At 54.4% G+C, this 23,044-nt stretch overlaps 10 protein-coding genes across 10 annotated transcripts; 7 read left to right on the forward strand and 3 right to left on the reverse strand.

The window, feature by feature from the left end:
* Positions 1–36: 36 nt before the first annotated feature.
* LAESUDRAFT_746180 (uncharacterized protein) lies at positions 37–1,882 on the forward strand. Its single transcript, XM_040911408.1, has 3 exons — positions 37–615; positions 679–1,299; positions 1,354–1,882. The coding sequence occupies exons 1-3, from the start codon at positions 443–445 to the stop codon at positions 1,655–1,657; spliced, it is 1,098 nt and encodes a 365-aa protein (XP_040770167.1). The 5' UTR covers positions 37–442; the 3' UTR covers positions 1,658–1,882.
* A 387-nt stretch (positions 1,883–2,269) lies between these two features.
* Positions 2,270–2,560, forward strand: LAESUDRAFT_614171 (ribosomal protein S25; the record flags this gene model as incomplete). Its single annotated transcript, XM_040903194.1, has 1 exon — positions 2,270–2,560. A coding segment is annotated over one exon (291 nt), but the record flags the coding sequence as incomplete, so codon positions are not given.
* A 226-nt stretch (positions 2,561–2,786) lies between these two features.
* Positions 2,787–3,218, reverse strand: LAESUDRAFT_718942 (uncharacterized protein). Its single transcript, XM_040907535.1, has one exon. It carries the CDS (start codon positions 3,010–3,012, stop codon positions 2,833–2,835), a length of 180 nt encoding a protein of 59 aa, XP_040770169.1. The 5' UTR covers positions 3,013–3,218; the 3' UTR covers positions 2,787–2,832.
* LAESUDRAFT_808224 (uncharacterized protein) lies at positions 3,210–4,592 on the forward strand. The gene is made up of 3 exons (XM_040914047.1): positions 3,210–3,426; positions 3,478–3,725; positions 3,776–4,592. Exons 1-3 carry the CDS (start codon positions 3,336–3,338, stop codon positions 4,307–4,309), a joined length of 873 nt encoding a protein of 290 aa, XP_040770170.1. The 5' UTR covers positions 3,210–3,335; the 3' UTR covers positions 4,310–4,592.
* Positions 4,593–4,714: 122 nt separating this feature from the next.
* On the forward strand, positions 4,715–6,272 carry LAESUDRAFT_689359 (uncharacterized protein; the record flags this gene model as incomplete). Its single annotated transcript, XM_040906018.1, has 2 exons — positions 4,715–4,909; positions 4,961–6,272. The coding sequence occupies exon 2, from the start codon at positions 5,172–5,174 to the stop codon at positions 6,270–6,272; it is 1,101 nt and encodes a 366-aa protein (XP_040770171.1). The 5' UTR covers positions 4,715–4,909; positions 4,961–5,171.
* A 1,910-nt stretch (positions 6,273–8,182) lies between these two features.
* LAESUDRAFT_718945 (Pentulose kinase) lies at positions 8,183–10,691 on the reverse strand. Its single transcript, XM_040907536.1, has 9 exons — positions 10,167–10,691; positions 9,753–10,117; positions 9,572–9,704; positions 9,476–9,520; positions 9,369–9,425; positions 9,228–9,312; positions 9,023–9,177; positions 8,650–8,967; positions 8,183–8,589 (listed from the first exon to the last, which is right to left on the reverse strand). The coding sequence occupies exons 1-9, from the start codon at positions 10,596–10,598 to the stop codon at positions 8,443–8,445; spliced, it is 1,737 nt and encodes a 578-aa protein (XP_040770172.1). The 5' UTR covers positions 10,599–10,691; the 3' UTR covers positions 8,183–8,442.
* Positions 10,692–10,992: 301 nt separating this feature from the next.
* LAESUDRAFT_668496 (60S ribosomal protein L2/L8) lies at positions 10,993–12,338 on the reverse strand. Its single transcript, XM_040905375.1, has 5 exons — positions 11,993–12,338; positions 11,818–11,933; positions 11,339–11,761; positions 11,144–11,285; positions 10,993–11,088 (listed from the first exon to the last, which is right to left on the reverse strand). The coding sequence occupies exons 1-5, from the start codon at positions 12,032–12,034 to the stop codon at positions 11,047–11,049; spliced, it is 765 nt and encodes a 254-aa protein (XP_040770173.1). The 5' UTR covers positions 12,035–12,338; the 3' UTR covers positions 10,993–11,046.
* Positions 12,339–13,704: 1,366 nt separating this feature from the next.
* On the forward strand, positions 13,705–16,945 carry LAESUDRAFT_753719 (uncharacterized protein; the record flags this gene model as incomplete). Its single annotated transcript, XM_040911802.1, has 5 exons — positions 13,705–14,654; positions 14,707–14,763; positions 14,821–14,881; positions 14,940–15,716; positions 15,779–16,945. 5 exons carry the CDS (start codon positions 13,705–13,707, stop codon positions 16,943–16,945), a joined length of 3,012 nt encoding a protein of 1,003 aa, XP_040770174.1.
* Positions 16,946–19,121: 2,176 nt separating this feature from the next.
* Positions 19,122–20,565, forward strand: LAESUDRAFT_746185 (SH3-domain-containing protein; the record flags this gene model as incomplete). The annotated part of the gene is made up of 6 exons (XM_040911409.1): positions 19,122–19,180; positions 19,216–19,447; positions 19,518–19,691; positions 19,740–20,027; positions 20,081–20,148; positions 20,207–20,565. 6 exons carry the CDS (start codon positions 19,122–19,124, stop codon positions 20,268–20,270), a joined length of 885 nt encoding a protein of 294 aa, XP_040770175.1. The 3' UTR covers positions 20,271–20,565.
* Positions 20,566–20,838: 273 nt separating this feature from the next.
* Positions 20,839–21,460, forward strand: LAESUDRAFT_639187 (uncharacterized protein; the record flags this gene model as incomplete). The annotated part of the gene is made up of 2 exons (XM_040903526.1): positions 20,839–21,196; positions 21,243–21,460. Coding segments are annotated over 2 exons (576 nt in total), but the record flags the coding sequence as incomplete, so codon positions are not given.
* Between the last annotated feature and the right edge of the window lie 1,584 nt (positions 21,461–23,044).

The following is a 23,044-nucleotide window of genomic DNA, read 5'->3' on the forward strand; positions in this document are numbered from 1 at the left end:
CTTTTGGCAGGCGAGTAAGTTCACCTCCTCCTCCCACCGTTACCTGCAAGCCAGCGAGCCACCCTCAGACGTTTCAATCATCTGCTTATATCGATGATATCGTTTTGTTGACTCCGTGACACCCTTACTCCCGCGCATTCTCTGATATCCACCTATCGTGATGCTCCGAGCCGAAAAAGACACAACGCACAATTGTCTTGGGCCGCATCTGCACAGGAGCAACTGTGGTGGTGTCGGCCACTGCATCAGGAGGTTGATTGCGGCCCGTTCCTGAATAGGTATTCAGCGCCACCCTGCGGTGGCAATAAAGACCACAAGGCCCAAGCGGACATCTCGCTAACCTGGAAACGCCTTGTTGCTTGCATCGAGGCCACACATCGGGGCCGCAACCCTGGGCTGCAGCCACAGCTACGGTGGGTATCTGTCAGTAGAAATAGCCGTCATGCAGTGCTCCGCTGCATCATCACACAACCGCTCTCCCTCGTGTCTGTGGCGTAGCATCGTGCACACCTTCGAAGACACTGCTGCCACTTTAGAGTTCTCCAAAGAGATCGACAACTCCCACACGCTTCAGCGAATGAATCTATTGAAGAAGACATCACGATCAAGGGCGAGGTCTGTACTCTCCTCTCCATTTTTTCTGCCCAACATTGGCTGACTAAAACGGCTCTTCTTCAGCTCTGTCTCTGGTCCTTCTGAAGAGCGCGACCATCCTCGGTCTGAGAAATCCAAAGGCGGGCTTCAACGTCGTGCGAGTTCACGCTCACACAAACGCTCGATCAAAACTGATGACATCAGCGTCCCGTTCACGCCACAGCTAGATGGCCGGGACCGTCTCAGTCCCTCCTTAGAGCTTTCAAGGACGACCGAAGCGGTGCGTCCGCGTGGACTATCTCTGGATGAGTCTGCTCAGGGACAGCCTATGCGCCCCACTTTCAAATCGAGTAAAACGACACCGCCCGGCCATGTCGTGTTTGCCGATGCAGCATCCTCCAGACAACTGTCCCCGCCACCTTCCTCCTCAATGTCTAATTATCGCTCCACAAGCTCATTAAACTTGCCATTGAAGACCGCGAGTATGAAATCTCTTCCGATGTTTGAATTCGAGCATGGTCCCCGCGGAATGAAGAATGCAGTTTGGGACCGTCTGTCACCCAAGGACAAGAAGCAACTCTACGAGAAGTATACGAAGGACGAACAATACCCCCCGGAGATAGAAGAGCAAAGAAAGTCTCTGACAGGCCTTTCTGGCGATGGTCCAGACTGCAGCCCTGTAGAGCCGCATGTATACTGGGACAGGTTGAAATACGTCCTTCTCATCATGACCGCTCATGCTGACCGTATGTTGTCAAGGGTCACATCTCCAGCGGCATCCAGGCAATATAGCTCAACGAGTACTGGTGCAGAAAGTCGGCAGCACGATGATCGGAAACGCACAGGACGGCATGGTCTTGATGCCGCAGAAATCGAGCGGGCATCTCCACTGCGGCATAGCCACCGAGGGCAAGCGTCCACAGACAAAAATGACGGCGGCGAGTGGGAGTACCGTCGACAACAAGGCGATGTCCTCAACATGTACATCCCGCCCACAAGACCAAGGAGAACCAGAGTCCGACCTGAGGTCTCGGACGCGTACGGCTCTCCAAAGGCCAGTTAATGCGCTAAGCGTGTCGGTATCATTATACCGTCTCATGACGATTGCGATGGATATTCGTCTCCCTGCTCAGCAGATTTGGGGGACGATGGAAGACCTTTTTGTATTATTGCACGGGATCCGGACATTCCAGCTCATTTCTATGATACCTTTCTGGATTTAGGAACTTGGATTGGATATACTTATGCTCACATATGGATGGATGAAATTGATACCTACATTCTACGCAATTCCACTTCGAGGCTTTGAGTGACAGCGAACACGGTATGCTGGCTTTGAGTTCATCGAAGTGCGCCTTTCACCCTCCTGGCTGCCATAGGGCATAGGGCCACTTTGGGCCACTGCTTCTGCCACATGTACAAACGCCCATGTTCAAACACCGCTCGGCGTCCTCCGGTTCTCCATAGCTGGACACCGGTAGGCCCTCAGCGATCACAGCAGCTACGAGAGGCCATCAAGACAATGGTAAGTTTATAGTTCTTGACAGAAGAGCAGAATTCCCGTTGCAGAACCCATTGACGTGGCTAGATGCTGCAGTTTCGTCGCTGTCAATGCTGGATGCGACGGATATCGCTCGGATAACACTTTCAACTGGATACTGATCCGACGCCTTTTCAGGCTAAAGCTAAGGGAGCTCCCACGTCGTCCAGCGGCGGCAAAGCCGCGAAGAAGAAGAAGTGGTCCAAGGGAAAGGTCAAGGACAAGGCGCAGCATGCCGTCATCCTTGACAAGCCCACTTTCGACCGCATCATGAAGGAGGTCCCCACCTTCCGATTCATTAGCCAAAGCATCCTCATCGAGCGGCTAAAAATCAATGGGAGCTTGGCGCGGGTAGCCATCGCGCATCTCGAGAAGGAGGGCCTGATCAAGCGGATTGTGCACCACAGCGGCCAGTTGATCTACAGTGTGTATTTTACGGATCGGTCTCGGTGCTATGGCTCATGCGTTTTGCAGCACGGGCAACGGGTGGTGGCTCGGATTGATCTCGTGCTTTCGTCTACTTCTGCTATACTCGCTATTTCGCATGCTCGCCCAGGCCGCATATGTATCCTCATTGCCAATAAAACATGCCATGCCATGCCATGCCCGCATCATTCACATCTGAATCTCCTGTGATGACACGACAAGATATCTGCATTCTTGGTCTCGGGTATACAATAACCCAAATGTGCTCCTTTTCAATGCGCGGTGAGGCTGTTTGTGGGCGATGTGACTGACGTGTATCTCGTCCAGATCGGCGGAACCACTGCGAACGGATCGGACACCTGTTTTGATTCCTCCCTGCGGATCCAACTTTTGGCAATGTTAGGGCCTTTAGCCTGTTGTTCCTCCTTCGGACCCCACGATGCGCATGTCATTTACATAGCGAGAAAGGAGGTGCTTGCCGCAGGCGATCGTTGGTTATTGATCTTGTATCCGGCATCCTTCAGCCTGCAGGTGGTTAGACGCCCCTCATGAGGCATCGGCGCGGATACGAAGTGAGTGCGTTCCCGTCGTCCTCGCTATTTTCGGATATAGCTGCTCGGATATGTAACGTTTCAGTATAGACCCAGGACAGACAACGTGATGCGCTCATCCTTGGCCCGAAGTATATAAGGAGGCCTGCCGTTCTCGCTAGGCCACAGTCTTGCGAGTTCTCCGCATTCACTAAATAATCGTTGACTTCATCGTATTCGTCAGAATGGGTGGTTTCGACGCATTCCGCTGGGAGTCGTCTGCCCACGACCCAGAGATCGAAAGCCTTGCCTCGGTACCCGTCGACCGTTTAGCCGGTAAAGTACCTTTGTGTATCTGCTGTTATATTGGACTCATCTTTTCGTCAGCACATGCCGTAGACTACATCATGGACGTTGTCTGCCATGATGCCCTTAAGACCGCTTGCCACCATGCACACAACACTGCCCTCTTAAATACCCTGCTCCGACGCATCCTTGAGGATGCCGAAGTTTCGACGGCGGTGGTGCTCGTCGCCCTTTCCTATGTCAAGAGGGCATTGGTGAGGTCTGTCATCAAGGCACGACGATGGCAGTGTGAGAGGATGTTTATTGGTGCGCTGATGCTCGCCCACAAGGTATGTTGGAGAAACCGCGTCATGAAGGCCTAACTGACTCAATTGGTCAGTATATCAACGATACGCCATTCGCGACATATTTCGGAGTGTACGTTGCCGGCAGTTTCAAGCGACATGAGCTCAGCGCATTGGAGCGCGACTTCCTCACGCTCATCGACTACGACCTCTGTCCGTCGAGCGAAGAGCTCTATGCTCATTATGATCCCCTCATGGAGCTCTGCGTCCGCAGGCCTGTAATGCTGTTGGCTCAGACATCTCTAATTACCCCTCCACCTACCCCGCTCACTCCTCCGCGCATAGAGCAGATTACGATGCGCACGCCATCGACACAGCTTACCCCAGTTTATGACCCTCCGATGGCTTTCAGTCTGTGCCCGTCGTGTCAAACGCAATATACCATACCTGTCGTTGCATCGCCCAAGATTGCAATTCTCAGAGGACGCCGTTCGACTTCGTTGGAGCCTCAGCCAGTGGTTGACGCGAGCATCGAGCGATATAGCTCCAGATCGTCGCGTGTTTACCGGCCGTACCCTCAAGCAAGATACAATTGTGCGATCATCGCCGGCGACGTGTGGCAACGGTGATTGGAGTGGCAGAGGAGAAGTTGGTGGGCAAGGTCTGATAGCGCCTCGGGTGTTGCATTCGGTAATGCACTCTGTTAACCATTGGTGTGATTTGTGCTGGCACGACTGCCTTTGTAAGGCCCCTGCCCTTGGTCATACAGAATCGACTGCGCAACGGTCTGTCGTTTTTCGGGCTACTACAATGGACAAAAATGACCTCTTACGTACCATATGCTTCAAGGACTATGTACTCCGCTCAATTAGAGCCTGTCTAAGCAATCGATAATGCAGCAGTTATACCGAGGTTTTTCTCGCAGGCCTGTTGTCGATGAGTAACCCTTTCAGAATGGAAGTGTGTGTACTATAATCGCGCCAGCCAAGGGCGCGTGTCTGCGGCATGTCGGTCTGGACTCCCATCAGCTGGCGCTCCTGTTCTGTGACCTTCATCGTTGCAATGTTCCCGACGTTTGCCTCTGGCAATTAGGGCGAGGCTATCATCCGAATGTGTTCTTCTCGGGCTGAATTTTATTGATGTGTAGCTATTCCATGGCGAACTTGGCGCACCTTGTGACTACAACACCTTGAGTTGCCAGACAAGGTTATTCGGAACCTCACTGTATCGTGAGCCGAATCATGACATATACGTTATGGCCCGTACGTACTGAGCTACAGCCGAGTATATCGTGGATCCTGAGTTCCCACATCAACGCTTAATTGCCTTCCTTACGCCCACAGAAGATAACACGGCACAAGCAACACGTGTGACGAACGCTTCTTGCGGTTTTAAAACGAGCCGTCATGCTGGCATTACCATCATTCTCTTAGATATCTAACCCCCTCTGAAGCTCGCCCTAGCCCATCCGCAGCCAATCTCGCTTTTGCAATGAAATTGACCAGGGTCGATAGGCTTCTTAAATGGCTCGCCTCAAAAAGGGCTCCGTCGATTCAAACAACCATAGATCGCACACGGCAAGCCCCATTGAAGAGACCGACAGACCGTATCTGGCCAGTGGCACCATACTACTTTAAACAGGCATCACGCTACTTCAAACAGAGTGGATGGCAACCTGCTAGGGAAGATCATGGGTCGTCCATGGAATCCTTAAATGCTCCCACCTCTCTCCGACTTCTTACGTGGAACGTCAACTTTTTTCAACCAAATGCCGAAGAGCGGCTGAGCTGCGCGCTCGCACATATATCCAGGCACCTTTCAATACCCCCGGATTCCACCACTGAGATTCCTGTGGGCACGCCCACACCTTTTCCGTGCTGCATTCTCCTACAAGAGATCAGCGTCAAAATGTTCTCTGCATTGCTCTCATATAAATGGATTCGTGAGCACTTCTTCATCATCCCTGGTCATCCGGAAGACTGGCCCAGTTCGAAGTATGGGACGGTCACGCTCGTCTCACACAGCGTGCCTTTACTCGACGCGCAATCCCTGGAATTCGGGAATTCTATAACGGGTAGGACTGCACTGCTCGTGGACGTGCTGGTTGGACGCTCCGACACACGAGCAGAATACGGTGGCTCTGCCCACGAGACATCGGCTCCTGCTGTCTTGCGCATAGGCAACCTGCACCTGGAGTCAATGTCTCAGGGTAGCAGTAAGCGGCCAGCGCAGCTCGAAGCTGCAGGGAGATTGTTGAGGAATCCGAGCGTCGTTGCTGGGATTTTGGCGGGAGACATGAACTCGATCAGCCCGAGCGACGCTGACATCCATCGTCTTGCAGGACTGGAGGATGCGTACGAGGGTGGAGAAGATGACGTACTGGGTCACACATGGGGATATCAGTCTGAACGGCGATCAAAACGTTCCAGATTGGACAAGATATTCTATACTGCCAACACTCCTATATGGATAGAGGATCCCCAGAGAGTCGGCGTTGGTTTAAAGACAAAGCGAGGGCAGTGGGTCAGTGACCATTATGGCCTCATAACGACGGTTCGGCTCAAAGACATCATCAAGGCAAATTCATTGTGAAGTCATTGCGGAACCGCATAATCACCCACACGCGCCACGCGACTTGAATTCTTGTAAGCTAACTTCTCTTGACTTTGAGACACGCTTCTCATTGATTCCTGCCCTCAGCTTGTAGTCGAGCCCGAGTAGGATTCCGTACAACGGCCATGCGACGTGGACTTTTCAGGGACCCTGTGCTGCCGTGTATGTGTATGAGCGTCGGATTGTGCAGCCCCGCTCTGTGATGCGGCAAAGTACCTCCAAAATTGGGTCGAACAATTCTATACGGAGGTGTACGTCATATACATGTAGACTGGCCCGACAAACGTTCTCTCCGTCGTTTGGGCTTGCCACCCCACAGGCATGAGGTGTCACAGATGCCTTGCTATCTGGTCCCACAACTCGCCAATGCGTCTGTTCCTCGGTCTCTGTGTTCCAATCAAATCAGGAGGGTGAGCGAAATACTTGCCTACTGACATACTTCTGCCGTGTTCGGGATTGCTACTCTTCACTCACCTCGACCGCATGCTGCCATGAACAGTGCTGTTCCTACTGTTTCGCAGTCTCCCGAGTCCCGAGTCCCTGTTCGAGGAAATATCTCTACCTATTGCAAGTTATCAATGCTGACAAGGTAACAAAGCAGGTCAAAGTCATACAAAGGAAGCCACGACTGACTTCATAGAAACGTCACACTGAGGCTCCTCAGACACTTGATACAATATGCATATAGGAAAGTATTAATTTGTCTTCTGGGACAGAACACACGTCCGGCTTCTCCGAGAGTATTGCAAATCGTTTCCGTACTGCTGGCTTCTATTCTCTATCGCCGTGGTGCTTCCCCGACTATGTCCTCAACGAAACGGTCAACGTCCCTTTTCAAGGTGCGGCAAAATCCACGGGTGCATCCTTATACTTGCCCGTAGAGGTCAGTGTCATGTTCGGCTGGATAGTCTCGGTCGTAGACTCAGTGAGAGCTGCCTAGGTTCGCGCGAAAAAAGTCTCTCTCCATGTATCTTTGACTTTTAGCAGCGGCATCACTGCGTGTCGCTTCACGACTCGTTGGCTGCCACAAACGCGGCCCGTTTCATATTCTCTGATGTCGTAGGGACTGCTTTCAAGACCGATGGTCTATTTTCGGCTGGGACTTGTCCCATTCCTAATGGCCAGAAAATTGGCCCGACCTGCGATATGGCGTGGCCACGTTCGTCGCGCGGAGCGTGCCCCTGCTCGCCGAGCATTCGCTCGTCTTCGCAAACTCGGACAGGGACAGGGACAGGGACGCGTTGCTCGTTGACGTGCAGCATGCCGGCGGACGACCCTGGCAGCCCGTATCCCGCGTGAGCAACGTTCACCTCGAGTCGGTGTTCGAGAACATGACCACGCGACTGCCGCAGCTGGTTTCGATGGACGCGCTGCTGAGGGGCCGCACGTCCTTGCGAACGTTAGTTCGGGGACGTGAACGCGTTAATCCCGCTCGATACCGGCATTCACGACTTCGTAGGATTGGCGGATACGTTCCCTGGCTCTCTGGGAAGGACGGGATTACATGAGAATACCAACCTCTATAAGGACTTCCTCGGAGGAGGATGGACAAGATTCCCTAGTACATGGCAGATGCTCCTGTGCTTATCGAGGAACCTGAGCTGGTTGGCGTTGGTTTGAAGGCATCTCAACGGCAGCAGGTGAGCGACCACTACGGGCTCCTGATGACCATAAAATTCATATCTATATGCAAGTCTCTACCCCTGGCTTAGACCTGTCTCCGCGATTTGAACGAATGATTGGTGTAATCGTACTCCTGTATTCAATATAAGGTATGGCCCGTAGTCAATCGGGATTCTATAGCAAGTTCGACCTGCTGCAGCTGTTGCGTCGAACATACGGTCGACTTCGGAAGCTGCTTGGGCAATACCGATGCTCAAACATCGTACAGGGTTATGAAAGGACGACGTCTGTGTTCCTCTTACAGAGGTTCATCGATGAGCCTGCCGCTCGCTCTATTATATACAACGAGAAAGCAATACTGAACGGAGGAACGCGAGCCACCAATCTCACAAGGTCCATCTCCCTCTTCTCATGCCAAGGTAACACACCCTTCTACTCATCGGCGGAGTCTATTTACACAGCTGTGGTATTACAACATTCATTGAGTCCATGCCGTTCCTGCGGCATCTCTGCGGGCATGAAGGGTTCATCGGGAGGCATCCTCCATCTCCTTCCGCCACCGTTTCTGGATATCAATTGATTCGCGGAAGATCTTGTACTTCGCGAGCAGCAGCTTCTTCTCCCTCGCGCTCGCTGACGGGGCAATCATCGTCCCAGGCGGTGTCATCTCAATCTATGCCACACGACTCAGTCTTCCCTCGCCATTAAACACGTAACAGTCAACGCTGCTCACCATGATGTTCCACAGCGCCTCGCACTGCTCCTTCTCCGTCATGCGTTCTCGCTTGCCCGCCTCCGCCGCGAAGCGGCCAAGCATCGCTGCCCCAAGAACGACCGCGGCGCCGCTGCTCTGCGGGAGCACGACGGGCATGCTGCACGTGTTCGCGAACAGGCGCATCAGCATCAGGTTCTTTGCCTGCCCGCCGGACATGTAGATCGCGGTGATCGCGTGCCCCTTGGCATTCATCTCATCAACGATGTGTCGCGTCTGCAGCGCGATCGCTTCAAGCGTGAGGTTGAACTTGCGCGCAAGATCACCGAGGCCGTCATCCTGGCAGATGCCAAGCTGTTAGCGGACAAGATCAAATGGAAGAGAGAGGACGTACGAGAGCGAGCCCCATAAGCATGCCGCGCATGCGTGGATCTGCAATCGGCGAACGGTTCCCGTGCAGGTCAGGGTAGAAGTGCATGTCCTTCGTCAGCTCTGTCCACGTTTCCACACCATTCTCTTCGCAGAGTTTGTTCAGCTCGTTCTGTAGCACTGCTCATAGACGTCAGCGCGTATCGTACAACATAGTTATCCGCGCATACCTTCGTGAATGTTCGTCTTCTGCTCCTCCGCGATCTGCTTCAGCCTGGGGTACGCAGGGTGCGTTGTGATCATGAAATCAATGAGCTACGGCCCTTCGTAAGCGCATTGTCTCTCCGCAGTCTGAGGTGCGGGAGACGCACCTGGCCGGTCGAGGACTGCCCGCCTTCATTCATCCACCATCCAGGGAAGACAGCATTCTAGAAATAGACATTCAGATTCACCCTCGATACGTAAAGTTGAGGCGCACCTTGTACGGACCCCACACGCCGTTCACAAAAATGCCTTCCGGACTCTGGAAAACTTACTTAGGAAATGACTTGACGCAAGGGGCCACCAGACATACTTGTACGATATGACATGTGCTGGTGCCAGCACATGCAGCAAGACGATGTCTAGACTCGTCGAGATTAGGCACGTCCGACAGCTTGCCATCTTCCTTGAAGCGCGCAGCCACCGTGCCCAGCCACCCTGCATAGCTGCTTTGCATCAGCGAACACCCAACTTGCAACGGCTCAACAGCTCACGCATCAATCACACCGCTACCGACTGGAGTGCCCTCAACCAGGCCGAGCTCCGCCGCTGCCTTCTTCGACAGCCCCTTGCCGACAGGCAAACCCGCAGTGAGCACTTCACGCTCCTTCTTGCCAATCTGCACAAAGTCGTTCTCAACGAACTCGCCGAGGCCGATCTTCTGGAAGAATTCGGCCTGCCAGCCGTTCTTGGTCGGCACGAATGAGCACTTGCACGTGAGTGAGCAGCACGAGCGCGTGTTGTCGCCCGTTGCGCGGTACGTGAGGAAGTCGGGGAGGTCGAAGAACTGGCAGCGCGCGAACTTGTCGGGCGACATGTGCTTCTTGAGCCAGAGTGTCTTGGGAATTTCCATCTCGAGCTGAGTGGGGTGAGACCCTGCAGACCACACAAGGTTCACTGGGACTCACGCTCATGGTACCGCCAACGTAGTCTAGTACGACCGACCCGGTACTATTGATCAGATTCGCCTCTTCTTCCGCTCGATGGTCCGCCCACAGAATAATGTTTCTATCGCCATTATCTCCAAGCTGATCGCTCTTGGTGACGACAACGGGGTCGCCATTCATATCGGTCACTGCGAGCGAACATGTCGCGTCGAAACCGACGCCCTTGACGTCCGATCGCTTGACCTTGGCTTCTGCAAGGCACGTCCTGATGGCCTTGCACATTCCCTCCCAGATATTGTTTGTCGATTGCTCAAAGATGTTCGCATCCTCTTGATCGCGGTAGGTGATTGTAGACACTGTGTTGGACGCGACGAGAGTTCCATCCTGCTTGACAAGACCAGCGCGAACAGAGCCTGTGCCGACGTCGACGCCGATGTAGTAGCTCGTGGGCATGATGGGTGTCAAGAAGCAAGAAAGGTGTGCGCTGGCGAGTCGACGAACAAATCGGCTCCGCTCAGGAAGAGATGGTATGGGAGAAGTGGCGAAGAAGTGAACGGTCCGCCAACTCCGAGCTGCAGGTGTCCTGATCCTAACCCAGACCTGGGGCAAACGTCGGGAATTCCCTTTCTCAGCAAAGTTCCACCGCCCAATCGAGCATAGATCCTCCTCAAATCTCGATTTTTACATCAAAGTACAGTCGTCGTTCAGGACACCACATCAGCTTCCGTTCCAAGCATCCTCCTTCACTGACCCTAGATTGAGGATCGCTTGCATTCAAACTCTCGTCGGCACGGCATGGGTCATGATGCATATGCGAATCGCTGCATAGAGGTTTTGGAACGGAGTGCAGAGGTAGAGCGGCATACAAAAAACATAGCGAGACAAATACGACAACCATCCCTTACACCTCCTTGACCTTGACGGTACCGCGCAGCAGACCGGTCTGTGTCGCGTACAATCAGAACAGCACGACAGCATGAGGGCGAAATGTCACGTACTCGGCGGGCGGCAATGAGACCGACTTTCTGACCGGGTACGGCGGAGCGGGCAATTGTCGATGCCTTACCGATATGTTGATGATTACCACCACCGTGAGGGTGGTCAACCGGGTTCATAGCAACACCACGAGTACGAGGCCAGCTGGATCGGCGTCAGAACTACGTGCTTGCCGGTGCAAGGAAAAGGACACGTACTTGTAACGCTTGGCCTTGTATTTGTGGTACGCACGACCAGCCTTGAGCAGGGGCTTGTCGATACGTCCACCACCAGCAACGATACCAATCGTCGCCCTGCAACCGCCTGGCACGGTCTTCTTCGCACCACTCGGCAGACGGATCCGGGTCTTGTTGTCCTCGGGCGAGTGGCCAATAACGGTCGCGTAGTTGCCGGACGTCCGTGCGAGCGCACCACGGTCACCGGTCTTCTCCTCAACGTTGCAGACAATCGTACCCTCAGGGCACTGCGACACAGGAAGCACGTTGCCAACAGCGAGAAGCGCCTTCTTGCCACAGTAGACGAAGGCACCGGTGTGCAAACCCTCGGTCGCGATGAAGGTCTCCTTGCGGAGCTTGTACCGGTAGGGATCACGGAAAACGACTCGGGCAAGGGGAGCGCCACTGCGTCATAGATCAATCCTGCTGGTACGCAGCGAGACGCGGTTGTATGCACGCACCGACCAGCATCGTGGATGATCTCCTTCACAATACCCTTGACGTACCCATTGCGTTCCGCGAAGTCGAGCGGGCGGAACTGGGCAGGCGCCTTGTTGTGGTGAGTGTGCGCCTTGAACTGCAGTCGCGAATCGGCGGTTTCGTCAATGTCTCAGACAACACTGCGGGAAGACATACGATGGCATGAGAGCGCCTCTGTGCCCGGATGACCCTACCCATTGTTCAATCTGTGAACCAGGCATAAGCAAGTGCTCCAGGTACGAGACAAGGCAAGATCAAGGCGAAAGCAGAGGGAGGTGCATCCAAAGGCATTCGAGTACATCCAGCCGAATTTCCAGCCAAAATCGACCGTTATTTCACAGCAGGGGATCGCCGGACATCTCAAGAAGCATCCGGACGGCCTGAGAGAGTGATTTGATGAAGCGTACTTACGTTCTTGCTGGTCGGAGACGTGGATGACGGTGTCGGTGGATTTTCTGTTTGGGCCTTGTTTGGACACCGACGGCGATGATCACGTGGGCGGCGGAGCAGCCTTAGAGCCTTGGCGCTGGCGGGGCGCAACTTCGCGCCCAGGGGGCGGGCGATCGCATCTCTGATGCGGTTCCCCTCACATATGAAATGCAGGTTCCGAGGCCACAGCTGCGCATCATATTTTCTCCTGCACATCGGACACTAAATTACGCTGCCCAGAACAAAGATGCTGCTCAAGTTGTTGGTTTGTGACACGAATGTGGTCACTTTAACTGTCAGACCACTTGAAACAAGCATGTGGACATAGTAGACATCATACGACGATGATGAGAATTCACATTGGGCTTGGTGTATCTACATATTGCATGAGACAGTTCGCAAGCTAACCGCAGTACCCCTTCATGCTGTGTGCTTTGCGGATATACTTAAGCTCGCACGGTATTCTCGTTCCAACCGCTGTGCCTTGCGGCGTTTCCCCTGAGCTTGGGAGTAGATAATACTCAGCCGGCATGTCTTGTGTGAAGTGATGACGCGCTCGCGCTGCTCAAAAGCCGCCTCTTTAATTGGTGCATCAAACTGCGGATGCCCATGTCACTCACCTCGCTTGCAACAGGCGCATCTGCTGCGGGAACGAGAACCGGCCGCGATGGTCTTGTCCTGGGCATGCATTGGCCCTCAATCTCGCCAAGTAGGTGCACCTGGCGTTCTGATACAGCGCCTGAAAGGTCACATTGTCTGCTGGCTGCCTGGCGTCACGCACAAAGAGGGGGCGTCTTGGAATGTATTCGTGATGCAAGAAGCAGGCGCGCGAGCGTGCGGCCCTTCGATTCCCACCTCGAGTAAGGTTCTTATCGACGAGGATGGTCGCGCGATGTCTTCCATTGCGCACGGAAGCATGGCCGTCATCGCTGGCGTGCAGGCTGACTCCCGAGTGCGCAAGGCGACAGATTCCGCGATCTAAGGGGCGATGAAATTGATCACGCTGCGTAAAAGAGTTCTGGAGTGCCACGCTCTGGAAATAACCGGCTCTGCCTGTCGCTCGGATGGCCGAGCACACATGAGAGAGCCGCTGCAGGGTGAGTGCCGCCGTCCCCGCCGAGCGCGACGATGAGGAGACTGCGGCGGGTAGTGATCGCGGCGTGGCAGCGAGCGCTGCTGAGATGGAAAGTCACACGGCCGCTGGCGCGTGCGCAGCTCTGCCTCGCTCGACTCAGTCTCCTCCCCGGCTGCTGGCATACCGGCCATATTGGGCTTGCTGCTTTCTGCTGAACGATAGTCCTCGTTACTGCACCCGCTGCGCGCGCCGACGACTCGCTGATCACGGTGTCGAGGCCACGGACGAATCGGCCGCTTGTTCTGGGACGTTTCACAGACGTGGTTGCACTGTTCGCGTTATATCCGGGTGATTCGAGATTACTATGATACATCTCGATCGGAATCACTCCTCTCCTATCGCTCGTCATCCAAAGTCCAATTTGATTCTGGCGGATCCCACCCATGCTGATCAGTCTTCCCTCTTGTCTTGGTCAGCGCCCACCCGTAATGACAACCCGTACTATCACGAATCTCAGAACAACCAGTCCAAGCCCTCCATAGCCTCTGACCTATCCAAAGACTCTCCCAAGTCCCATCCAGGTCCCATCACCCGTCCCGACGGAGACGTCGTCAAGCACGAGCCCTCCAGCCCCGCTGATGCCTCCTCCCCCGTCGAGGGCAGCTCCTCGTCCCTCTCTCCGCCTCCCGACGCTGCGTCCCCTGGTGCGCAGACAGACGCCGAGACCGCAGATGCCTTCGCGGTACGCATGGATGCAGAAGGGAAGGAGGCCCAGCCGGAGGAGAACAAGGGCGGGTCTGCCGACGATGTGGACAGGGCATCGCGTCAATCTACGCCACTTAGCGAGTTGTCCTCCGCGCCTGATGACGATGTCCAGGAGGGCGAGATCAAAGATGGAGACGCATCTGTTCCCGCCCCAGCCGACTGCGACCAGGGATCGCCCGAGAGCGCGTGTGCGCCCGATCATCCCAAGGAGGGCACCCAACAAGCACCAACACCAGCTGGTGCCAACTCTGGAGTTGCTCCATCAAAAGCCCAGTCTCCACACCAGGGCTTGGCCGACCTCCACACCCCTATTCCTCCTAACGTTTCATTCCCTGGGTCTTCTCATCCACATTCGTCGTCCACTGCACACGCTTCACCAACGTCTATCTCCACTCTGTTCTCTCAGCCCGATGGCCAGCCATTACACAGCAATGCTACATCTATTAACACCATGCCTTCCTTCACGACTTCCGCGTCAGGCTCATCATTGGCCGCAGGAAACGATCCCAAAGTTGTGATGACCCTTGAATTGAACGCGCACCTGCTTAAGTACGTCAACTGATTGTGAGACATCGTCCGTCACAAACTTACCGTCTTGTAGTGTTATGATGGCATTCCAAACACGCAATAATCCTGCAGACGAGAAGCTGCGTCACGAGTACGTGTAATGTGCCATTCAAAAGCCGGCTCGCTCTCATTATTCGTTGCATCATAGATATTCAATGCGTCTGCAGACCAACCTTGCCTGGTTGGCTGCTGCTGCGGATGGACCAAAGGTCGTATCTCCTCGTTCAGCGTCATCGCATTGAGCTAATTCGCGTTCGTGATATATAGAGTCGATTGTCGGTCCCACTTCCCGCCATGCAACCTCCTCCGCCCGTGGACTTCACACCTGTAGACCGAATACAGCAAATCTACGTCGACTTGCCTGTTGTCTTCGCGAAGGAGTATGCTTATAGGCAGCAGCAGGCCGCGGCCGCGGTGGCCGGCCGGGTCGACCTCAGCGGGAAATTGAAGCGAGAGCGGCCGGAGGAGATCATGCCAGACCTTGCCAACAAGCGACAAGACATCGGCGAGACCAAGATGCCGACGCCGATCGCCCCTGCACCTTCTCTCTCTGCTCCTGTCACACCCCAGGCTATGACAGGCATCATGCCTACCGCTGCGAGCCCGCCTGCATCAATATCCATGCACGGTACTCCGGTCCCTCGAATGAACAGTCCCGCCATGCCCCTTCCTCCCGTACCTCCTACGCTGATGGGCGGGATGAACGAAGCCCAGATTGCCGCATCTCGTATGAGGCAGATGCAAATGCGACAGGCTCTGCAGCAGCAGCAACAATTTGCGGAAGCAAATCGCCAGATGTCTCCTCCAAACGTCTCGCAGACCTCGAACATGGGTATGCACAACGTCGCGGGGCCATCGTCCATGCCTGGGCAGCTCAATCAAGCTCAGATGGGTGGCTTAGGAAACATGGGGCATAATGCGACGCAGCTCCTCCACATTTTGCAGAATCCGGGCCATCCGCTCGTCCAGTATCTCATACAGCAGGTCCCTGGCTTTACGACGTTGCCGCTACAGCAGCAGTTCCAACACATGCAGCGAGCTCAGGTCAGTATTTAACTTTCGCTGAAATATCGGATGAATGACGCGCTCACGGGTACTTCTTTTAGAACTTGCTTCAGCAGCGGCAACGGACGGCGTCGCAATCGCAAGCCGGCAGCTCGGCGCAGGGATTCATGCAGTCTGGTATGCAGTCCGGTATGTCGCCGGGTATGCAACCAGGTATGCAGCCTGGTATGGCGTCTGGTATGCAAATGGGCATGCAATCCTTCCAAGGAGGCGGGATGGGTGTCGGAATGTCATCTGCTCAGCTACCTGGTCAAAGTCGTAGTCCGACGAGGGTGTCTCCGATCTCGCAGCAGAACACCATGCAAGGCCAGAATCAGATGGGCAGCTTCCCCTTCTCGAAGAATGTGCCGAATGCAGGGATGGATCAGAGGCTTTCGCAGCAGCAAGCGGCGATGGCTCACCAGCGGCAGCTCATCCTTCTCCAGCAGCAGATGCTGCGGAATGCTCAGGGCGGGAACCAGCAGAATCCGATGATGAATCCTCAGATGATGGCTGCAGCACAGCAAGAGCAGTGGATGAGGCAGGAGCAGCGGATGGCACATGCACAGCTGGGCATGACCAATCCGGGAATGCAGATGGGCGGTGGGATGGGCGGCATGGGGGGGCTGGATAACAATCACATTCCGGCGCTTCGATCAAATCCTACCGTGCCTGGAATTGCTAGGAGTACGCGTACGCCCTCAGATAGTGCCCCGTCGCCGGGCGTGCAACAAAGGATATCGGGCCATTCGTCGGAAGACATCCAACGTGCCATGATGATGCAGCAACAGGCACAGCAGCGTGGCATGACACCACAGATGCAACAGAACCCGAGCTTCCCGCAGATGAACTGGAATCAGGCAAATCAGTCGCAGATGGCGCAGATGGCACAGATGGGCCATGGTCAGGGATACGGGATGTCACCGCCGAACAGCGCGAATCCGATGCATGGAGGATTTGGCGGAATGCAAGGCGGCATGCAGGGTGGTATGCAAGGTGGTATGCCTCCTGCGTCACAGGTTGGCGCTCAGAATCAATGGCAACAAAACGTGGGCGGCGGGCAGTTCGGGTTCACCCCGTCGCCATCAGCAAGTCAACATCATTCTGATGCCTCCATGACGCCCCGTCAGGCGTCCGCGACTCCTGTCCCGCATCAGATGTCCCAAAACAGTCCTCAGACCGATCAGGCGGGCCTGAATGACTTTGATCTTTTTAACTGGGGGCAATAGCCTCACCATAGACTGTTGTGACTCTTTGCTCTTCCTTCACTCAAGATATTTGTCGGCTGCTTCTGCTGACGGTGCTGACGGCCTCGCATACTGTACAAGTGTTTCTTTGCCTTCGGTTCTGGAATTCCTCTTGCTTGCTTTGGTCTGGCAGTCGTTCCGATATAATATCTGTACCGTAGGGAGGATGATTGCTATCGCGGTGTTATTGATACGTATACCTAACTGTTGTATGTCGGTAATTTGCTATGGCAACTACTACACGAATGCACCGGATCCAGTCCCGCCTTCCGCGCCTATTTCACACTGTGGAGTGATAGTTAGCAGAAAAGCCTGAGCTACCCGGCACTGGCTGGCGAAGGAGGTAATCAGACGGCGTCGCTAGTTCGTGTTTCATGTGTCCATGCTGGCCAACAAAAGTGGCATCTCCGCCTGCTCCGTCAAGCATATTCCCTGCATGTGTACAAGTGCAATGCTATTTGGATGACAGGCACGCGAAACAGCGGTAGGAGAATGAGGATTTCTCCTTATATACATTCTGAGGTCCCGGGATACGTCAAAATTCTCGCGCCGCGAGCCGTAGGTATCAGGGGAGTCGGGGTGCGGCCTGTCTGTAGTATTGTCCCGCTAGTTATGTCACAATGCATGAAGGCGTGTTGTAGCATACAACTCACCGTTCGGATTCAAAGCGCGAGTTTTCAATCATGCAGGTCCTTGCCATGGACCGGTAGGATCAGGTCAATCGCATGCGGCGCATCGACGGTTGACTCTTCCTGATGAAGGATGAAGGGGGCCTAGTGCGAAGGGTGCAACGGAGCGCAAATCGCCTGAGATGCCGCGTACACATAGCCGAAGCAGGTGACCGGTCAGAACTCGACAATTGCAGGTACTTAAGCGAGCACTCGATTAGCTGAATCAGCTTGCAATCGGAGGATGCGATTTTGCATAGAAAATTCCATGGCATCGCATGGCGAATGAAACGGAAGGGGATGGTAACTTAGGAAGAGCGAATCCTCCAAACGACTCGTGGAGAGGAGTGTATGTCTGCATTGACACCTTCTAACGCGCTTTATGATACATTCGACGAGATGCGGAAGCTCCATCCCGTCCAGGTATTGCTGCCGTTGTGTGCGATAAATGGCCGTTCAGTGACTGTTCAACGAAATGCAGCGGCTTCGCGGTAGCAGCTCAAGTCTTGATCTCCACATGGAGGATAGTCGACGAGCAGGAAATTATAGAAGGGTCGCGGAATCCTCTTCGTAGACTCCGTCGTCGCGGTTATTCTGCACCAGTTGTCGCACTGTCAGCGAGACAGAGTGATTAGATCATAGGTATACCTACGTTGGGCTCATCAATGAGGGTTGTCTGAGTCACTGCTGGCTATCGCGTAAGAGCTCCGAGAGGAGACATGAGCCTAGAAGGGAAGATTGCGGCGCAGGCTCGATTTCAGACGGTGTAGTTACCATAAACCTATCCTTCCAAATTCGCGTTGCGATGCACCCGCAGACGCCCTGCATCATATGAGCTCATGGTTGTTATGTACCACGCTCCATATTGATCTCAGCCAATGCAAGACCAATGGACGACAAATGTCTCTCTACTCAGACAATGTCGTAAGGCACCATTGATTTGCTTCGGAATCAATTGGCGCTTAACTCACCCGTCGCTGAGCGCCTAATCTTGCGCCACGTGTCTCTCAGTACCTCGCGAGTTGCTCAACGTCTCCGGCTGGGATAATTGGATGGCCGCAGCCTCCTCCTGATGATGCAGATAATTCTTTCATACGAATGACCGAGCTTTCATGAGATTCGAGTATACGAAAGCGATATGTATCAATTTGCTGCAACAATAGTGCTTGTTTGTTCACAGTAACGTTCAAGTTAACTCTGCCTCACGAGGGGAACATTATTACCAGCTGGTAGGCTGACCGGTCGTACTACGTGCGCGGTGCGAGGGATATGCGAGAGAGGTCGGATCTGCCAGCAGTTGCCCAGTGCCCCATCTGGGTTTCGTTCTTGAATAAACGGAGAGATATTGATATATATATACAATCACCACTCCCTCGACGCGTCTCCGATGACTTGGCGACACCTGTCGCATAGCACGTCTGGCCGAACCTCATGGCTTGACAATATTTGTTGTCCAGAGCTCCCATCCATCGGATCCGCATATCAGCAGCATGGTCTTCTCAAATCTCCAGCCGCATGAGAAGGATGCATTCTTCGCTTTGCTGGACGAGTGAGTAATCCTTGCGAAATTTGATCATCAAAAAGAACAAAGTCGGTCCATGTGGAACTTCGTGGCACACTGACCGCCACTGCTCGCCGCAGATACTTCTCCTCTCGCCCAGATCTTTTAAGTCATGCAGGCGGCGGCGCAGGCGCGGATGCTGGGCACGCTGCTGCTGCGTCGGCACTCCAGCATGCGTTCAGCAAGACGACCCCGCAACAGGCTGCATCTACGATTAGTGGCTTGAAAAAGTCTATGCCGAATCTCAACTATCCCGTGAGCGTACTTCTTCGCGTCTACTTATGCACCTATAGATGATGTCAATGATGCTTTGGTTTGGGGATAGGCATCCAGCAGTGCTGAGGATGTGAACAGCAGTTCGGTCAGCGGTCGTGTCGCAGCAGCAGCAGCTGCGTTCAACTCCTCTGGTGCTCCTATTCCCCGTCCGCCCCCTCGAAGAGGAGCCACTTCCACGAGCTCCGAGGAGCAGGCTGAGACCAACAAGCTTGTACCCCATAAGGTATGTCATAAACGACGTGTCCCAATGGTCACTCTGAACGTTGTCCAGAAATTTGGCGATGTCGATATCTCTTCCGGACCGGCCATGTTCTCCTCTCTCCGTCACTCAACAGCGAACAAGACTGCGACGGCGCCCGAACCGATACTCCCACCTGCATTCTCGGCTAGGAAGAACAACTTCGCGCCACCACCAGTTCGAAGGCTGGATGCGACGACTGCGACTGCAGCAACGACTCCCTCACCACCGCCGCCGCCGCCGCCGCCGCCACCGGTGAGGTCTCGGCAGCAGGAGCCGGAAGGAGAGCCGGCGGAAGCACTGTATGACTACTCGAGCGAGGTATGGACTCTGCACTCTCTACGTCGCCATTGTACTCGCTAACCTACCTACAGGATCCAGGCGATCTCGAAATTACCGCGGGTCAAAGGCTTGTCATTATTGAGAGAACATCGGACGACTGGTACGTTCCGGTCGCATTCTTACGTCTTCTCGGACCATCTGACTGCTTGTTCTCGCAGGTGGACTGGAGAGATGGACGGCCGAAGAGGACTCGTTCCTGCCGCATACGTCAAGGTATTGTGATGACGTGAATGAGGCGACCATCGTCTCTTCTGGCAACCAGCACAGTGACTGTTTCCGCCCTTCGAATGTACCGGTCCGCATCGCTCGCGCCATATCGTACAGACTGCATTTGAATGTCATGGACTTCAGTCAGGATTTCGATACATGCTGGGGCACGTGTCAGGCTGTCATACTGCTCGTACTCGGTACGAGTGACTGAGAAGGGCATGCTAGTCAGCCTCTGCTGGTTTTGGGAGCCCGGTCAGATACGAAATGTAGGCTATAAATTAGTGCAGCTAGACTGATCCCGCTGCACGGTCTCTCCTCTCCTCCCTTTTCTTTCCTTCTATTCTTCCTCTGCTCTCATCTTTCTGCTGCCAGTTCCCCAAAGCAGTCGGACGTGATCGACGGGATTGACGGGACGCTGTCTGTTTGTTTGCGCGCCATCGACGATCGCTTGGTTCAACTATAAAGCACGCGTCGCCTCCTCCTCTGCTCTCTTCCTCGTTCGCTTTATTTTCTTTCTTTTTCACTTTTTGTCCCTCGACGGGCACCCACCTCTAAAATAACCCACTCTCCCTCATAAAACATGTCTCTAGATCGTCGTCACCCTGCCTCTCTCCTACCGCGATCCGTACATAATCCGGAGCTGGTTGACCTCATGCGTCAACCAGTCTCGTACGACATGATCTGCTATATCGCGCTGCAGGCGACCAGGGTGATCAGGCTGACTGAGGACCCTCTTCCGACTCCGCCGCACACGCCGCAGAAGACGACATTCAGCGATGACGAGAAGCTGCAATCTCTGGCTCAGGCGCCGGGTCTCCCGTCACTGCAGGACTTCATCATCATGATCGTGCAGGCGTCCAACGTCCAGGTCCCCACTCTGCTGACGACGTTGATCTACCTTGAGCGTCTTCGGACGAAGCTGCCCAAGATGGCGAAGGGTAAGCCTCATCCTGTCGCACGCGTTTCGCGCTCATCGCCTCGTAGGTATGCCCTGCACGAGACACCGTGTGTTTCTGGCGACCCTCATCGTGGCTGCCAAGTATCTCAACGACTCGTCGCCGAAGAACAAGTGCTGGGGCATCTACGCCTCTCTGTTCGACTTGGCCGAGATCAACCTTATGGAGAAGCAGCTGCTGTTCATCTTGGACTATGATCTGCGGTTCGACGAGCCTGAGGCGATCTTGCACTTCGCTCCCTTCATGCCTAAGCTCCGCTCTCCCTGTCTGGCTTCTGCGAAGGAGGCTCGTGCCGCTGCGGTCAGCCGTGCTAAGGCCCGTGTCCAAGCCTCGATGCCGCCGACACCTCCTCACGATGCTGTGCCTCCTGCTCTTCCACCGTTGACTGGCTCCTTGGCTGGTGTTCAACGACTGATGAAGCGGATCTCTACGCAGTACTTAGGTAGTTCTGGAGCTCCTACGGACAGCCCTCGCCCTCGTCCTGTGACTCGGGAGTCATCTTCCAGCAGCAGCGGTTCTGATGACGCTAGCATTAGTGGCGACTCGGAGTCTGGCTCAACGACATCCGACAGCGGTGAATCTGCACCTACTTCTCCGGAACCATCTGATTGCGAGGTTGAGATCAAGGACTTGCAAGAGCACGAGGTCATGGATAAGAAGTTCACTCTGCAGCGTGTGCCGTCCTACGCGTTCAGACAAGGCAGGAAGGTCTCGACGGCTTCGACGTGCACTGTCAAGTCAGACGCGACAATCGGAGAGAAGAGGAAGGCATCTAACCTCATCAACGGCGTGTCTCAGGACTCCTCTCCTTCGTCGACCGACTCCGAAATCGTTTTCAATGTCACGACTGGTTTGGGCGGAGGTCTCAGCACGTCTGGGAGAAGCGCTCACACTCACGGCCAGCAGACCTTTGTTCCGACGTCGTTGTCGGCAAGTGCAACGATGCCCGCAATGCCCCGTAATGTGTCGGACATCGGTACTTCCTCGGGTAGCTTCCTCAGCAGGATGTTTGGCAATACCAACAAGGGCCAAGAGAAGGACAAGGATGGCGAAGACTCCGTCGAGCCGACGGAACCGCACGCTGTCAGCAATGCCTTCCGCCGACTCGCCCACTCCAAGTCGGCCTTGTTCCGCAACCAGTCCCAAGTTGGCGCTTGAGCTGTCTTGTCTGGCCCCTACTGGTTAAGCAACGACGATCTACGACATGTAGCAACAGACGATACACCCGCTCCTTGTTCCATCTTTCTTTTGTCTGTCCTGGACTATTCTTCTCGAACATTTGTTGTTTTGTTCTTTCTTCTTGTATTTGCCGGACAAACTACCTACCCAACTTCCCCACCTCCGTTCACCTACGCTCATCAGTGCGCTATTTTCTAATTTTTTTCTCGTTCCTTCGGACCTCCCCTCCCCCACCACACATGCCTATACCCTATCTGTCTCACTGTATGAGCTACGTACCCTCGCCGAGCCTTTGCGGACAATTTTCTGTAGCCTTACGAAATGATCTACTTGCTAGAGGATACCACAGAACACGGTCCCTCGTGTAGCGGATGCACTTACGATACGGTACGTGCCAACAAGGATCGCTGCCACGCGTATAGGTTGAACCTTGTGCACCACAGAGCTCTGGGCTGTGCGACGATGCGAACCGTGTACTCGACCATCCCGACTGCCAGAGAGTATTAAAGTCGCATCGATGCTCGAGATTGGGACCAGCCTCCTCCCCATCCACCTCCACGAGTTTAAGGGGGGCTCCTGTGAGAGGCCATACGGTACATCGTCTTTCTTACTATCAGCCACCTCAGCCACATTTCAGCCACATTTACGTAC

This window comes from Laetiporus sulphureus (assembly GCF_001632365.1).
Source record: "Laetiporus sulphureus 93-53 unplaced genomic scaffold LAESUscaffold_1, whole genome shotgun sequence".
NCBI lineage: Eukaryota > Fungi > Basidiomycota > Agaricomycetes > Polyporales > Laetiporaceae > Laetiporus > Laetiporus sulphureus.

What these genes read in the sequence shown, in the direction of transcription:
- LAESUDRAFT_746180 (XM_040911408.1), top strand. Translation starts at nt 443, where the DNA reads ATGCAGTGCTCCGCTGCATCATCACACAACCGCTCTCCCTCGTGTCTG. An exon ending in ACATCACGATCAAGGGCGAG is followed by an intron (nt 616 to 678) that starts GTCTGTACTCTC and finishes GCTCTTCTTCAG; the next exon opens with CTCTGTCTCTGGTCCTTCTG. An exon ending in CCGCATGTATACTGGGACAG is followed by an intron (nt 1,300 to 1,353) that starts GTTGAAATACGT and finishes TATGTTGTCAAG; the next exon opens with GGTCACATCTCCAGCGGCAT.
- LAESUDRAFT_718942 (XM_040907535.1), bottom strand. Translation starts at nt 3,012, where the DNA reads ATGACATGCGCATCGTGGGGTCCGAAGGAGGAACAACAGGCTAAAGGC.
- LAESUDRAFT_808224 (XM_040914047.1), top strand. Translation starts at nt 3,336, where the DNA reads ATGGGTGGTTTCGACGCATTCCGCTGGGAGTCGTCTGCCCACGACCCA. An exon ending in ACCCGTCGACCGTTTAGCCG is followed by an intron (nt 3,427 to 3,477) that starts GTAAAGTACCTT and finishes TCTTTTCGTCAG; the next exon opens with CACATGCCGTAGACTACATC. An exon ending in CGCTGATGCTCGCCCACAAG is followed by an intron (nt 3,726 to 3,775) that starts GTATGTTGGAGA and finishes TCAATTGGTCAG; the next exon opens with TATATCAACGATACGCCATT.
- LAESUDRAFT_718945 (XM_040907536.1), bottom strand. Translation starts at nt 10,598, where the DNA reads ATGCCCACGAGCTACTACATCGGCGTCGACGTCGGCACAGGCTCTGTT. An exon ending in ACGTTGGCGGTACCATGAGC is followed by an intron (nt 10,118 to 10,166) that starts GTGAGTCCCAGT and finishes CACCCCACTCAG; the next exon opens with CTCGAGATGGAAATTCCCAA. An exon ending in GGTAGCGGTGTGATTGATGC is followed by an intron (nt 9,705 to 9,752) that starts GTGAGCTGTTGA and finishes GATGCAAAGCAG; the next exon opens with CTATGCAGGGTGGCTGGGCA.
- LAESUDRAFT_668496 (XM_040905375.1), bottom strand. Translation starts at nt 12,034, where the DNA reads ATGGGTAGGGTCATCCGGGCACAGAGGCGCTCTCATGCCATC. An exon ending in AGAGGCGCTCTCATGCCATC is followed by an intron (nt 11,934 to 11,992) that starts GTATGTCTTCCC and finishes TCGCGACTGCAG; the next exon opens with TTCAAGGCGCACACTCACCA. An exon ending in ATCATCCACGATGCTGGTCG is followed by an intron (nt 11,762 to 11,817) that starts GTGCGTGCATAC and finishes TCTATGACGCAG; the next exon opens with TGGCGCTCCCCTTGCCCGAG.